Consider the following 16,012-nt stretch of genomic DNA (forward strand, 5'->3'; position numbering starts at 1 on the left):
AGTTGTAGTAAATTGACCTCTTATGGTTTCTACTCATTGTAATTCCAATCCATATATTCTGCGACGTGTTTGGCGTGAACTGCACATCTATAAATTATTGATTCTTCCATGCTCTGAAGTGGAGTGAAGTCTGCGTTCCTTTCAACTTATTCCAGACTCATACTTTTGGGGAAGAAAGACACGACTGAACTACAACTTCCGTTTAAGAAAAAAAACGGAATTCAACAGCGTTTGGAATACACTGTTTCCGGTGTAATTAATACACCCCAGCAAATTTGATATTTTTCTTTGAACTACGTCACATGTGGAAGTTTCCGGTTTGCGTCGACGTCATATTTATGCGTCTACATGCTTGTGTGCCAGCGTTTACATGCGGTTTAGCTGAACCACCAAGCATTTATTTTTAAAACATTATCCTTGAAATTATTTATTTAACCATGGACAAGGGCAAACGACCAAACGTGTCCCACAATAAAAAAATGGGAAAGAAAAACCCAACCGACACCATTGACCCTGTGAAGAACTTCGAGCGATGGAAGAAGAAATACAACAAGACGAAAACCCGAGTTAAACAAGAGAAAAGACAGAAAAGGAAACCCGAATGGCAGGTGGAGAAAGAAGTTATTCAACGACTTGTCAACAAATATAACGAGGTAAGCAAGGTTTGTTTTAGCCTATGAAGTTGGGCGAGGCTAGATGGCTAGATAATTGCCTAATAAATCAGACCGATACAAATTCATGGTATAACATTAGTGTGAAACAAAGCACTGCAAAAACGTAAGTTTCTTCACAGGTCAGAATGTTGAATAAAATACACTTTAGTGGTTGTCTGTGCGGTTGGTCCTTCAGCTGGTCGAAATTTGAGGTAAAATATTCATAGGAAACTATTTGCCGTATTTTTGAGTGCCAGTACAACGTAAACACATGCTAGACTAATGTTATGAATCGCGTGCATGTACTTCTGTCTTGTGCACATTCCTTAAGTTATTTATTTTTATTTAACTAGGTAAGTCAGTTAAGAACAAATTATGTACAATGACGGCCTGCCAAGGAACAGTGGGTTAACGGCCTTGTTCAGGGGCAGAACGACAGATGTTTTACCTTGTCAGCTCAGGGATTCGATCCAGTAACCTTTCGGTTACCTTTCGGTTACTGGCCCAACACACGCTCTAGGCTACCTGCCGCCCAAATAGTTGTTTTCAATATTTACTTAGGGAAAAAACTATGTAAATCTGCATGGCTATGCTGTACAGGCAATGGAAAGCATCGCCACAAACGGTACTAGGACTGCAAATAAGCTATCACGTTTTCAGTCTAATCAAAGCAATCTAGATAGGCTAGATAACGTTTCTATTGTAATGCTAGCTACATTATTTCGCTTGACAGTGAGTTCATCATATCACTCTTCAGGGGATGTGTGTGTGTGAGAGAGAGAGAGCGTTAAACTAACACCTTTGTCATCTAGATAAATGCCAAGGATGCTGAGAGGTTTTCAGATTTCCCCATCTCAAAGAATACCCTGCGAGGTAAATATCAATTGGTTATGAAATTACCTTGACTGTGTGCCATGCAATATGGACCAACATGCCATTGTTATTCCATTGACAGTTTTGTTGTTTACTCCAGGTCTGATGGAAGCACAGTATCGTCAGCCCACAGAAATACAGAGACAGACCATTGGCTTTGCGTTGCAAGGTAAAGATGTTCTGGGTGCTGCAAAGACTGGCTCTGGAAAAACACTGGCCTTCCTCATTCCTGTGAGTACCCAATTGTTTTCTACTGTATATCTGTGCAATATTGCGAGCTGATATGAAGACAGATGCAGTGTGCATCCATTATTTGAGGCTATTGATGTGTCATTGCTGTTCACACGTGTTGGTGTTATTTCCAGGTATTGGAGTGTTTGTATCGTCAGCAGTGGACAGCCATGGATGGCCTGGGGGCCCTCATCATCTCCCCGACACGAGAGCTGGCCTATCAGACCTTCGAAGTACTCCGTAAAGTGGGCAAGAACCACGAGTTCTCTGCCGGCCTCATCATTGGCGGAAAGGTACTTTTATTTACTTTCAAGTGCCGGTATTGGCAGCTAATTTCATGTTAGTTTTGACACCTGTTGGTGTTGTTTGAAAGGAAAGGTTTGTGCCCAGTTATTATGTTGGATTCCAGAGTGTAATCTCTATGGTATGTTTTTTTTGTAGGACCTGAAAAATGAGTCTGAGAAGATCCACCGCACCAACATCATCATCTGCACGCCAGGACGCCTGCTCCAGCACATGGACGAGACTGCTGCGTTCCACGCCTCCGATCTTCACATGCTAGGTACATACGCTAGAGTTACCCCTTAGCTACTAGGCCGTCATAAAAATAGTTTCACAGTGGTATGAGCTAAAAGTTGTTTATGGGCATTTTACGTTCTCACTGTTAATGTTAAGCAACTTGGCTTTAGTAGCTCTTTGTTTTGATCTGTAGTCAGATCATTGGCAAAAGTGCTGGATTTCTGACATGGTTGTCATCGTGTGATTAATTCTTTTTAGTTTTGGATGAGGCGGATCGTATCCTGGACATGGGTTTTGCCGACACTATCAACGCCATAGTGGAGAACCTCCCCAAGACCCGTCAGACACTGCTGTTCTCAGCCACACAGACCAAGTCAGTGAAAGACCTGGCCCGCCTTAGCCTCAAAGACCCAGAGTATGTCTGGGTGCACGAGAAGGCCAAGTTCAGGTAGGGGCTCTATTATATCACACACAACAACAACGCCGCTATAGTCCAGTGTCTATAGACTCTTAGTCTTAGCATTTACAAATCTGGCAGTTGGTGTTAATGTCACTTGGATTTCCATGAACTCAGGAAATGAAACATGATATCTCAGTTAAAAATTATTGTGCCGTGTGATGTTTGAATTCTGTTGGGATTTCAGTGAGTCTCCTAAGCCACTGGTAGGTAATGCGAATGTTATTACTCAGTGATTGCAGGGAGCTTACATTGATTGCTTATACTTTTGTATATATAGTGTATGTGGACACCCCTTCAAATTAGTGGATTTTGCTATTTCAACCACACCCGTTGCTGACAGTTGTGTACAATCAATCACAAAGCCATGCAATCTCCAAAGACAAATATTGGCAGTAGAATGGCCTTACTTAAGCTCTGTGACTTTCAATGAGGCACTGTCATAGGATGCCACCTTTCCAGCAAGTCAGTTCGTCAAATATTCTGTCCTGCTGGCCCAGTCAACTGTAAGTACTGTTATTGTGTAGTGGAAACTTCTAGGATCAACAACAGCTCGGCCGTGAAGTGGTAGGCCACACAAGGTCACAGAACGGAATCACTGAGTGCTTAAGCGTAAAAATCATCTGTCCTCGGTTGCAACATCACTACCGAGTTCCAAACTGCCTCTGGAAGCAACATCAGCACAAGAACTGTTCGTCGGGAGCTTCATAAAATGGGTTTCCGTGGCCGAGCAGGCGCACACAAGCCTAAGATCACCATGCACAATGCCAAGTGTCCGCTGGAGTGGTGTAAAGCTTGCCTACATTGAACTCTGCGGCATTGGGAATGCGTTCTCTGGAGTGATGAATCACACTTCACCATCTGGCAGTCCGACGGACTAATCTGGGTTTGGCGGATGCCAGGAGAACTCTACCTACCCCAATGCATAGTGACAACTGTAAAGTTTGGTGGAGGAGGGATAATGGTCTAGGGCTGTTTTTCATGGTTCGGGCTAGGACCCTTAATTCCACTGAATGGAAATCTTAACTCTATACCATAGAATGTTGTTCTAGACAATTCTGTGCTTCCAACTTTGTGGCAACAGTTTGGGGAAGGCCTTTTTACTGTTTCAGTGTGATAATGCCCCCGTGCACAAATCGAGGTCCATACAGAAATGGTTTGTTGAGATTGGTGTGGAAGGACTTGACTGGCCTGAACCTCATCAAATGCTTTTGGGATAAGTTGGAACGCCGACTTCGAGCCAGACCTAATCGCCCAACATCAGTGCCCGACCTCACTAATGCTTGTGGCTGAATGGAAGCAAGTCCCCGCAGCAATGTTCCAACATCTAGTGGAAAGCCTTCCCAGAAGAGTGGAGGCTGTTAGAGCTGCCTGCTATCCAGGACCTCTACATCAGGTGGTGTCAGAGGAAGGCCCTAAAAATTATCAAAAAACTCCAGCCACCCCAGTCATAGACTGTTCTCTCTACTACCACATGGCAAGCGGTACCCGAGTGCCAAGTCTAGGACAAAAAGGCTTCTCAACAGTTTTTACCCCCAAGCCATAAGACTCCTGAAAAGGTAATCAAATGGCTACCCAGACTATTTGCATTGTGCCCCCCCAACCCCTCTTTTTACGCTGCTGCTACTCTCTGTTTATCATATATGCATAGTCACTTTAACCATACATTCATATACCGTATTTTCCGAACTATAAGCCGCAACTTTTTTCCCACGCTTTGAACCTCGCGGCTTAAACAATGACGCGGCTAATACACTGCTCAAAAAAATTAAGGGAACACTTAAACAACACAATGTAACTCCAAGTCAATCACACTTCTGTGAAATCAAACTGTCCACTTAGGAAGCAACACTGATTGACAATAAATTTCACATGCTGTTGTGCAAATGGAATAGACAACAGGTGGAAATTATAGGCAATTAGCTAGACACTCCCAATAAAGGAGTGGTTCTGCAGGTGGTGACCACAGACCACTTCTCAGTTCCTATGCTTCCTGGCTGATGTTTTGGTCAGTTTTGAATGCTGGCGGTGCTTTCACTCTAGTGGTAGCATGAGACGGAGTCTACAACCCACACAAGTGGCTCAGGTAGTCCAGCTCATCCAGGATGGCACATCAATGCGAGCTGTGGCAAGAAGGTTTGCTGTGTCTGTCAGCGTAGTGTCCAGAGCATGGAGGCGCTACCAGGAGACAGGCCAGTACATCAGGAGACGTGGAGGAGGCCGTAGGAGGGCAACAACCCAGCAGCAGGACCGCTACCTCCGCCTTTGTGCAAGGAGGAGCAGGAGGAGCACTGCCAGAGCCCTGCAAAATGACCTCCAGCAGGCCACAAATGTGCATGTGTCTGCTCAAACGGTCAGAAACAGACTCCATGAGGTGGTATGAGGGCCCGACGTCCACAGGTGGGGGTTGTGCTTACAGCCCAACACCGTGCAGGACGTTTGGCATTTGCCAGAGAACACCAAGATTGGCAAATTCGCCACTGGCGCCCTGTGCTCTTCACAGATGAAAGCAGGTTCACACTGAGCACATGTGACAGACGTGACAGAGTCTGGAGACGCCCGTGGAGAACGTTCTGCTGCCTGCAACATCCTCCAGCATGACCGGTTTGGCGGTGGGTCAGTCATGGTGTGGGGTGGCATTTCTTTGGGGGGCCGCACAGCCCTCCATGTGCTCGCCAGAGGTAGCCTGACTGCCATTAGGTACCGAGATGAGATCCTCAGACCCCTTGTGAGACCATATGCTGGTGCGGTTGGCCCTGGGTTCCTCCTAGTGCAAGACAATGCTAGACCTCATGTGGCTGGAGTGTGTCAGCAGTTCCTGCAAGAGGAAGGCATTGATGCTATGGACTGGCCCGCCCGTTCCCCAGACCTGAATCCAATTGAGCACATCTGGGACATCATGTCTCGCTCCATCCACCAACGCCACGTTGCACCACAGACTGTCCAGGAGTTGGCGGATGCTTTAGTCCAGGTCTGGGAGGAGATCCCTCAGGAGACCATCCAACACCTCATCAGGAGCATGCCCAGGCGTTGTAGGGAGGTCTTACAGGCACGTGGAGGCCACACACACTACTGAGCCTCATTTTGACTTGTTTTAAGGACATTACATCAAAGTTGGATCAGCCTGTAGTGTGGTTTTCCACTTTAATTTTGAGTGTGACTCCAAATCCAGACCTCCATGGGTTGATGAATTGGATTTCCATTGATTATTTTTGTGTGATTTTGTTGTCAGCACATTCAACTATGTAAAGAAAAAAGTATTTATTAAGATTATTTCATTCATTCAGATCTAGGATGTTATTTTAGTGTTCCCTTTATTTTTTTGAGCAGTGTATATGGATTTTTCCCGCTTTCAAATTTTTTCTCTCCAAAAAAACACATTCTGTGACATGCTCAGTTTTTTGGCGGCATGAAGCTTTCATTAGACCAATGAAATTGCCGAACGGGTTAAGGTCAAACAACTTTTTTGTTTACTGTTTAGATTAAATCGAACGCTCTCAAACTTCCCATCATTCTGATTACGGTAGTCATTTTGTCACCCTCATCATGGCAAATAGAGCTGCTGCACGGGAGCTTGGTCTTAATGAGTCGATGATAAGACGTTGGAAACAGTAGCGTGAGGAATTGACTCAGTGCAAAAAGACAACTAAAGCTTTCAGAGGGAAGAAAAGCAGATGGCCCGAACTAGAAAATGTGCTCGAAGACTGGGTCAACACACAGAGAGCAGACAGCCGGGTGTTGAGGCTTATAGACATGTGCAGCTTGTTTATGTTCAAAATAATATTTTAAATTCAGTGGGTGCGGCTTATATTCAGGTGCGCTCAATAGTCCGGAAATTACGGTACATACTACCTCAATTGGGCCGACCAACTAGTGCTCCTGGCTAACCCGGGCTATCTGCATTGTCCCACCCACTACCTGCCAACCCATCTTTTTACGCTACTGCTACTCTCTGTTTGTCATATATGCATAGTCACTTTAACCATACCTACATGTACATACTACCTCAATCAGCCTGACTAACCGGTGCCTGTATGTAGCCTCTTTTTACTGTTTTATTTCTTTACCTACCTATTGTTCACCTAATACCTTTTTTGCACAATTGGTTAGCGCCTATAAGTAAGCATTTCACTGTAAGTTCTACACCTGTTTGTATTTGGCGCACATGACAAACTTTGTTTTGATAGCAAGAAATGGGGGACCAACTCCATATTAATGCTCATGATTTTGGAATGAGATCGAGCAGGTGTCCACATCCTTTTGGTCATGTAGTGTATTTGAACAAACTGACAACCAGTATGTGGTATGGATTCAGGGGAGGTAAAAGTGGGCCGGTACATGCAACAAATACGAGTGTTGTTATGGAGGCTCTGTGAAGTCCCTAGCCCTACTAAATAATGATTTAATTTAGGGTGGATTCTCTCCCACTTTCAGGCTTGCATGGTAATTGGGTCGACCGTTAACAGACTGTTTTTATCTGAATGTCAGCAACTTCAATTCAGGTTTAGAAGCACCAGTTGACATTTTTTTATTTTTATCATTCTACTCTTGTTTTATGCTCTTGCATTTTGTTCCAGCTGCACTTCTTTTTCGATGAGTCATATGCTGATAGGCTGGTTTAGTGTTTATGCTGTTATGGCTTTGTCCTCGATGTTGAAGCTGTTTTGTTATATGGGAGAGATGAAAGAGAACTCTTTGCTTCCTCTGAATCAGCCTTATCAGGGCTCCTCAGTGCACCTCGGTGTTTTTAAACCACATTTGACCTGAAACCTGTTAGGAGCAAAGCAGGAGCACTGCACAACGGACATGCCTTGGATATAGCTTACTATTTGAAATTTCAAATACTTGTGAGTTTGCTTTAGCCTGCCTGGAGTGCCAGGTTGCCGTGGGTGAGGTTTTCACTTTTGGGACTTTCCTATTAGCTCATTGCAAAAGGCAAGTTCAGTCAAGCACAACTCAAGTTTTTGAAATTATTTTAATTCTTGCCTTTTTGAACCCAGGTCAGCTGTACAATCGAATGCAGCCCCAGCTTTAAACATTATTTTAAGGCACACAGTTCCATAGTTCTCTGTCCTCTGTAGCAACAAGTTGAAGTACAACACAAACGACCTGAAAGAGACCAATTAAAAGACTACATGTTTCTGTGTCCCCATGCAGCACGCCGGCCACGCTGGAGCAGAACTACGTGGTGTGTGAGCTGCACCAGAAAGTCAACATGCTCTTCTCCTTCATCAGGAGCCACCTGCAGAAGAAAGTCATTGTCTTCTTCGCCTGTTGCAAAGAGGTGAGGCTTCGCTAGTTTGTGCAAACGTTCCTCCATTAGGCTTATCGCTTCACGGTCTAGTCGTAGTCTTGGCTGCAAACATGAAGCCTCTCTCTTTTTCTCTCTCCCTCCGTAGGTCCAATACCTGTTCCGGGTGTTCTGTCGGCTGCGTCCGGGCATGCCCATCCTGGCCCTGCATGGGAAGCAACAGCAGATGAAGAGGGTGGAGGTCTACAATGACTTTATCAAGAAGAAGAACGCTGTGCTCTTCGCCACAGACATTGCAGCCAGAGGCCTAGGTACTAACACATCAGCCTTCTCTACAGACTGGCTGGATGTCTCTAGTCAGTAGGGACAGAGAATCTACTCTACAGACTGGCTGGATGTCTCTAGTCAGTAGGGACAGAGAATCTACTCTACAGACTGGCTGGATGTCTCTAGTCAGTAGGGACAGAGAATCTACTCTACAGACTGGCTGGATGTCTCTAGTCAGTAGGGACAGAGAATCTACTCTACAGACTGGCTGGATGTCTCTAGTCAGTAGGGACAGAGAATCTACTCTACAGACTGGCTGGATGTCTCTAGTCAGTAGGGACAGAGAATCTACTCTACAGACTGGCTGGATGTCTCTAGTCAGTAGGGACAGAGAATCTACTCTACAGACTGGCTGGATGTCTCTAGTCAGTAGGGACAGAGAATCTACTCTACAGACTGGCTGGATGTCTCTAGTCAGTAGGGACAGAGAATCTACTCTACAGACTGGCTGGATGTCTCTAGTCAGTAGGGACAGAGAATCTACTCTACAGACTGGCTGGATGTCTCTAGTCAGTAGGGACAGAGAATCTACTCTACAGACTGGCTGGATGTCTCTAGTCAGTAGGGACAGAGAATCTACTCTACAGACTGGCTGGATGTCTCTAGTCAGTAGGGACAGAGATTACATTTTGGGGCACAGCTCAAACACGAACCCTAAAATGAAATAAATATGTACTGCTCTGACACTAGAGCCAAAAGGTTGTTGCTTGTGGTGAATAATAATAATAATTCTGTTTTCTCCTCCCACTTTGCAGACTTCCCTGCCGTGAACTGGGTGTTGCAGTTTGACTGTCCAGAGGATGCCAACACATACATCCACAGAGTGGGACGAACCGCCAGGTAAAAACCCCCTTAACTGGACCTACAGTAAAAGGAAAGACATTGACTCTGTTTGCAGTCTATGCATCGTCTCCTTTAAGGGAATCTTTTCATTGTATATGCAGAGTGAGTCTATACATAGCTCTGAAAATACTATGTTTCTCCAACAGTAGTATTAAAGTGAAGTTATCACTGTGTAGTACTCCTGAATCTTACAGGGACACTGCCTTTTACACAAATGTACCCACAACAAGCCACCATTACAGTTATTGTACTGTGTGCAACAGTTGAAGATTCCTTCATAGTCAAGCCATTATCCTATCGCATCATCTCACAATCTCTCCTCTCAACAGTTGGTTGACCTCCTCACTAGACTCGCAACGGTTGACCTCCTCACTAGACTCGCAACGGTTGACCTCCTCACTAGACTCGCAACGGTTGACCTCCTCACTAGACTCGCAACGGTTGACCTCCTCACTAGACTCGCAACGGTTGACCTCCTCACTAGACTCGCAACGGTTGACCTCCTCACTAGACTCGCAACGGTTGACCTCCTCACTAGACTCGCAGTGTTGTATGTTCCACCTCTCTCACTACCTCTGCCTGAAGCCTACACCCTCACACAGTCATTATACACACACGTTTTATCAGACTGGCTTTCAAATGTGTTCCAAAATCCAGAGCTTCCTTCTGTGGTGACATATGATGCTGTGTGGTATTGTTCTCTGCTAGTACAATGGTGAGTTGGTACCATTTGCAGTGCTGATAGAGAGAAAAAAATAGCTTGAGCATAGAACTTGCATCCAGCTATGTTGATTCTGAACGTGCAGTTCATTGGGCACGTGGTACAAACCATGTTTACCTCAGGTTGGTACAGTATTGTTTTGAACCAAAGTTTCGTGTACACTGAACTTCCTTTGGATAACACTTGGGAGCAGTAGAGTAGTGAGGGGAATATCTCTCAGCTTTGGCCATGTTTGCCCAACTGCAGTGCTGACTCATGGGGCTGTGTGTGATCTCTCACCGGTAGCACCCGGTAATTGCAGCAGTGTGAAAAGGAGAGGGAGTGTGTGTCTGAGACAGGAGAACAACAGACATTAGTGTGCTTTGCTTCTACGGAGCTCTGTGCAGCACACTTTCCGACAGCAGCAATGTGCATCTTAAGCAGGCAGGATGTGTTTCGAGCCGCTGCGCTGCCACGGTGATTAGTGAGCTGCTAAAATCTCTGCGCTGCTCTTCTCTCTTTTTTTGTGCTTTTGTGTTGCCGTACCCCTTGACAAACCTCTTGTGTGTCGGTTCTTTTGTGTGGCGTGACAGGACTGAAGGGTAATCCTTTCTAGGCTTATTGCAATCAGCCATTTGTATATGTTTGGAGGCTTTCAGCATCCTGCTGCTGTTGGAGTAAGATGTCCCCTAGCTGCCTGGTGTTATTCCATTTTGGGAGTCAGTGAGTTTGAAGGAAGGCCAAGTGCTCATCATGTGCACTCTACCAACCAGGGCTGTAGTGTAGCATCAGCCTCCACAGCTCTGTTTCCGTTTGTCTCTCTCCTGTGCTCGCTCTCTCTCTGTGCTCGCTCTCTCTCCTGTGCTCGCTCGCTCTCTCTCTCCTGTGCTCTCTCTCTCTCTCTCTCTCTCCTGTGCTCGCTCTCTCTCCTGTGCTCGCTCGCTCTCCTGTGCTCGCTCGCTCTCCTGTGCTCGCTCGCTCTCCTGTGCTCGCTCGCTCTCCTGTGCTCGCCGCTCTCCTGTGCTCGCCGCTTCCTGTGCTCGCCGCTTCCTGTGCTCGCCGCTTCTCCTGTGCTCGCCGCCGCTTTCTCCTGTGCTCGCCGCCGCTTTCCTGTGCTCGCCGCGCTTTCCTGTGCTCGCCGCCGCTTCCTGCTCGCCGCCCTCCTGTGCTCGCCGCCGCTTTCCTGTGCTCGCCGCCGCTTTCCTGTGCTCGCCGCCGCTTCCTGTGCTCGCCGCGCGCTTCCCTGTGCTCGCCGCCGCTTTCCTGTGCTCGCCGCCGCTCTCCTGTGCTCGCCGCCGCTTTCCCGTGCTCGCCGCCCTCTCCCGTGCTCGCCCCCTCTCCTGTGCTCGCCGCTTCCTGTGCTCGCCGCTCTCCTGTGCTCGCCGCTCTCCTGTGCTCGCCCGCTTCTCCTGTGCTCGCCGCCTCTCGCTCTCCTGTGCTCGCCGCTTCTCTCTCTCTCCTGTGCTCGCCGCTCTCTCTCTCTCCTGTGCTCGCCGCTCTCTCTCTCTCCTGTGCTCGCTCGCTCTCTCTCTCTCCTGTGCTCGCCGCTCTCTCTCTCTCTCCTGTGCTCGCTCGCTCTCTCTCTCTCTCCTGTGCTCGCCGCTCTCTCTCTCTCTCTCTCCTGTGCTCGCTCGCTCTCTCTCTCTCTCCTGTGCTCGCTCGCTCTCTCTCTCTCTCTCCTGTGCTCGCAAGCGCTCTCTCTCTCTCTCCTGTGCTCGCCGCTCTCTCTCTCTCTCTCCTGTGCTCGCTCGCGCTCTCTCTCTCTCTCTCCTGTGCTCGCTCGCCTCTCTCTCTCTCTCTCCTGTGCTCGCTCGCGCTCTCTCTCTCTCTCCTGTGCTCGCTCGCTCTCTCTCTCTCTCTCCTGTGCTCGCTCGCTCTCTCTCTCTCTCTCCTGTGCTCGCTCGCTCTCTCTCTCTCTCTCCTGTGCTCGCCGCGCTCTCTCTCTCTCTCTCCTGTGCTCGCTCGCTCTCTCTCTCTCTCTCCTGTGCTCGCTCGCTCTCTCTCTCTCTCTCCTGTGCTCGCTCGCTCTCTCTCTCTCTCTCTCCTGTGCTCGCTCGCTCTCTCTCTCTCTCTCCTGTGCTCGCTCGCTCTCTCTCTCTCTCTCCTGTGCTCGCTCGCTCTCTCTCTCTCTCTCTCCTGTGCTCGCTCGCTCTCTCTCTCTCTCTCTCTCGCTCTCTCTCTCCGTGCTCCTCTCTCTCTCTCTCCTGTGCTCGCTCGCTCTCTCTCTCTCTCTCCTGTGCTCGCCGCTCTCTCTCTCTCTCTCCTGTGCTCGCTCGCTCTCTCTCTCTCTCTCCTGTGCTCGCTCGCTCTCTCTCTCTCTCTCCTGTGCTCGCCGCTCTCTCTCTCTCTCTCCTGTGCTCGCTCGCTCTCTCTCTCTCTCTCTCCTGTGCTCGCTCGCTCTCTCTCTCCTGTGCTCGCTCGCTCTCTCTCTCCTGTGCTCGCTCGCTCTCTCTCTCCTGTGCTCGCCGCTCTCTCTCTCCTGTGCTCGCTCGCTCTCTCTCTCTCCTGTGCTCGCTCGCTCTCTCTCTCCTGTGCTCGCTCGCTCTCTCTCTCTCCTGTGCTCGCTCGCTCTCTCTCTCTCTCTCCTGTGCTCGCTCGCTCTCTCTCTCTCTCTCTCCTGTGCTCGCTCGCTCTCTCTCTCTCTCTCCTGTGCTCGCTCGCTCTCTCTCTCTCTCTCCTGTGCTCGCTCGCTCTCTCTCTCTCTCCTGTGCTCGCCGCTCTCTCTCTCTCCTGTGCTCGCCGCTCTCTCTCTCTCCTGTGCTCGCCGCTCTCTCTCTCCTGTGCTCGCTCGCTCTCTCTCTCCTGTGCTCGCTCGCTCTCTCTCTCTCCTGTGCTCGCTCGCTCTCTCTCTCTCTCCTGTGCTCGCTCGCTCTCTCTCTCTCTCTCCTGTGCTCGCTCGCTCCTCTCTCTCTCCTGTGCTCGCCGCTCTCTCTCTCTCTCTCCTGTGCTCGCTCGCTCTCTCTCTCTCCTGTGCTTCGCTCGCTCTCTCTCTCTCTCCTGTGCTCGCCGCTCTCTCTCTCTCTCCTGTGCTCGCCGCTCTCTCTCTCTCTCTCCTGTGCTCGCTCGCTCTCTCTCTCTCTCTCCTGTGCTCGCTCGCTCTCTCTCTCTCTCTCCTGTGCTCGTCGCTCTCTCTCTCTCTCCTGTGCTCGCTTCGCTCTCTCTCTCTCTCCTGTGCTCGCTCGCTCTCTCTCTCTCTCCTGTGCTCGCTCGCTCTCTCTCTCTCTCCTGTGCTCGCTCGCTCTCTCTCTCTCTCTCTGTGCTCGCTCGCTCTCTCTCTCTCTCTCTGTGCTCGCTCGCTCTCTCTCTCTCTCCTGTGCTCGCTCGCTCTCTCTCTCTCTCCTGTGCTCGCTCGCTCTCTCTCTCTCTCCTGTGCTCGCTCGCTCTCTCTCGCTCTCTCCTGTGCTCGCTCGCTCTCTCGCTCTCTCGCTCGCTCGCTCTCTCTCTCTCTCCTGTGCTCGCTCTCTCTCTCTCCTGTGCTCGCTCGCTCTCTCTCCTGTGCTCGCTCGCTCTCTCTCCTGTGCTCGCTCGCTCTCTCTCCTGTGCTCGCTCGCTCTCTCTCCTGTGCTCGCTCGCTCTCTCTCCTGTGCTCGCTCGCTCTCTCTCTCTCTCTCTCTCCTGTGCTCGCTCGCTCCTGTGCACGCTCGCTCTCTCTCCCTCTCTATCTTGCTCTCTCTCTCTTGAGAAATTGAAAATAAAAGTAACAAATGAATTAAACAGCAGCAGTAAAATAACCACTGAGGCTATATAAAGGGGGTACCTTAGTTGAGGTAATATCTCTCTCTCTGTCTGACTCTGCATGTATTTCACAGCTCCTCTTGGTGTGAGAGAACGTAGCTCTCCGCCACCTCTCTTTTCCTCTCGCACCCCGCCTGTCTCTCCCTATGCCTGTCTCTCCCTATGCCTGTCTCTCCCTATGCCTGTCTCTCCCTATGCCTGTCTCTCCCTATGCCTGTCTCTCCCTATGCCTGTCTCTCCCTATGCCTGTCTCTCCCTATGCCTGTCTCTCCCTATGCCTGTCTCTCCCTATGCCTGTCTCTCCCTATGCCTGTCTCTCCCTATGCCTGTCTCTCCCTATGCCTGTCTCTCCCTATGCCTCTAACTTGGTCACGAAACCATACAAAGGAGTCGTTCATGATGGTAAGAAGCGTACCATTAACTGTGCAAATTTTGCAGATTGATTGCACAAGTTATGTACACATTTGAGGTTGAGCAGAATCATTATTTTACATTATTACACCCACTCCTCTGCACTATTGGCCAATTGCAGCGTATTCATACATTTAGGACATACAATAAAATAAGAATTAGGGATGTGGCGATTATGGAATTTGGGGTAACGATTAATTGTCATGCAAATGTTCACGGTTATTGTCATAATTGTCATTTTTGGCCTTTAATGCATCTTTTGAAAATGACCTACGACATACCTAATGAATACGACACAGCTTAGTGACACGCCTGTCAAAAACAAAAATGGTGCTGACCGCTTGGAACTTCTGGAAATGAACCTTCTCATCTCAACCGTGCCGCTCTGCTCGTAAAATGAGCACCAACTTTACCCACTTCATGTCAATATGAAAAGCTGCTATTGGGTAATCTATATCTACTTGAATATGAAGTTGAATTCCCCTTCTCCTAAAGTGAATGTATTAAGAGGATGCTTTAGTTCCTTGTTAATGTACATAATTGTCGCTTACACGGTTATACAATAATTGTGCCGGCCCAAATAAGAATGCATTTGTTTTTTCCCTAACAGGTATAAGGAGGGAGGAGAGGCTCTGCTTGTCCTGCTGCCCTCAGAAGAGAAGGAAATGCTTTCCCAGCTCCAGGAGAAGAAAGTCCCCATTAACAGAATTCAGTGAGTTCACCTACAACCTCTTGTATTTCACTGGGAAGGCTGTTGGCTGTGGCGGTCTGTATGTGAGGAGTTAATACAGAACAGGTGGTGGTCTGTATGTGAGGAGTTAGTACAGAACAGGTGGTGGTCTGTATGTGAGGAGTTAGTACAGAACGGGTGGCGGTCTGTATGTGAGGAGTTAGTACAGAACAGGTGGTGGTCTGTATGTGAGGAGTTAATACAGAACGGGTGGTGGTCTGTATGTGAGGAGTTAGTACAGAACGGGTGGTGGTCTGTATGTGAGGAGTTAATACAGAACGGGTGGTGGTCTGTATGTGAGGAGTTAATACAGAACGGGTGGTGGTCTGTATGTGAGGAGTTAATACAGAACGGGTGGTGGTCTGTATGTGAGGAGTTAATACAGAACGGGTGGTGGTCTGTATGTGAGGAGTTAATACAGAACGGGTGGTGGTCTGTATGTGAGGAGTTAATACAGAACGGGTGGTGGTCTGTATGTGAGGAGTTAATACAGAACGGGTGGTGGTCTGTATGTGAGGAGTTAATACAGAACGGGTGGTGGTCTGTATGTGAGGAGTTAGTACAGAACGGGTGGTGGTCTGTATGTGAGGAGTGAGTATAGAACGGGTGGTGGTCTGTATGTGAGGAGTTAATACAGAACGGGTGGTGGTCTGTATGTGAGGAGTTAGTACAGAACGGGTGGTGGTCTGTATGTGAGGAGTTAATACAGAACGGTGGTGGTCTGTATGTGAGGAGTTAGTACAGAACGGGTGGTGGTCTGTATGTGAGGAGTTAATACAGAACGGGTGGTGGTCTGTATGTGAGGAGTTAATACAGAACGGGTGGTGGTCTGTATGTGAGGAGTTAATACAGAACGGGTGGTGGTCTGTATGTGAGGAGTTAATACAGAACGGGTGGTGGTCTGTATGTGAGGAGTTAATACAGAACGGGTGGTGGTCTGTATGTGAGGAGTTAATACAGAACGGGTGGTGGTCTGTATGTGAGGAGTTAATACAGAACGGGTGGTGGTCTCTATGTGAGGAGTTAGTACAGAACGGGTGGTGGTCTCTATGTGAGGAGTTAATACAGAACGGGTGGTGGTCTGTATGTGAGGAGTTAATACAGAACGGGTGGTGGTCTGTATGTGAGGAGTTAATACAGAACGGGTGGTGGTCTGTATGTGAGGAGTTAATACAGAACGGGTGGTGGTCTGTATGTGAGGAGTTAATACAGAACGGGTGGTGGTCTGTATGTGAGGAGTTAGTACAGAACGGGTGGTGGTCTGTATGTGAGGAGTTAGTAC

At 48.5% G+C, this 16,012-nt stretch overlaps 1 protein-coding gene across 2 annotated transcripts in view; it reads left to right on the forward strand.

Moving 5' to 3' along the window:
• The first annotated feature begins 313 nt into the window (after positions 1-313).
• The window catches only part of ddx10 (DEAD (Asp-Glu-Ala-Asp) box polypeptide 10), a 76,427-nt gene continuing 60,728 nt past the window's right edge, over positions 314-16,012 (forward strand). The window contains exons 1-10 of one of the 2 annotated variants that reach the window (XM_014137341.2): positions 314-653; positions 1,466-1,526; positions 1,627-1,757; positions 1,892-2,050; positions 2,199-2,319; positions 2,535-2,724; positions 7,891-8,017; positions 8,133-8,295; positions 9,067-9,151; positions 14,611-14,712. In XM_014137341.2, coding sequence (XP_013992816.1) covers positions 438-653; positions 1,466-1,526; positions 1,627-1,757; positions 1,892-2,050; positions 2,199-2,319; positions 2,535-2,724; positions 7,891-8,017; positions 8,133-8,295; positions 9,067-9,151; positions 14,611-14,712 — 1,355 coding nt within the window. In that variant the 5' untranslated portion in view covers positions 314-437. The remainder of the gene's footprint in view (positions 654-1,465; positions 1,527-1,626; positions 1,758-1,891; positions 2,051-2,198; positions 2,320-2,534; positions 2,725-7,890; positions 8,018-8,132; positions 8,296-9,066; positions 9,152-14,610; positions 14,713-16,012) is intronic. The other variant, XM_014137340.2, reaches the window with a different exon arrangement.

The sequence above is a fragment of the Salmo salar genome, chromosome ssa13 (genome assembly GCF_905237065.1).
Source record: "Salmo salar chromosome ssa13, Ssal_v3.1, whole genome shotgun sequence".
Taxonomy (NCBI): Eukaryota; Metazoa; Chordata; class Actinopteri; order Salmoniformes; family Salmonidae; genus Salmo; species Salmo salar.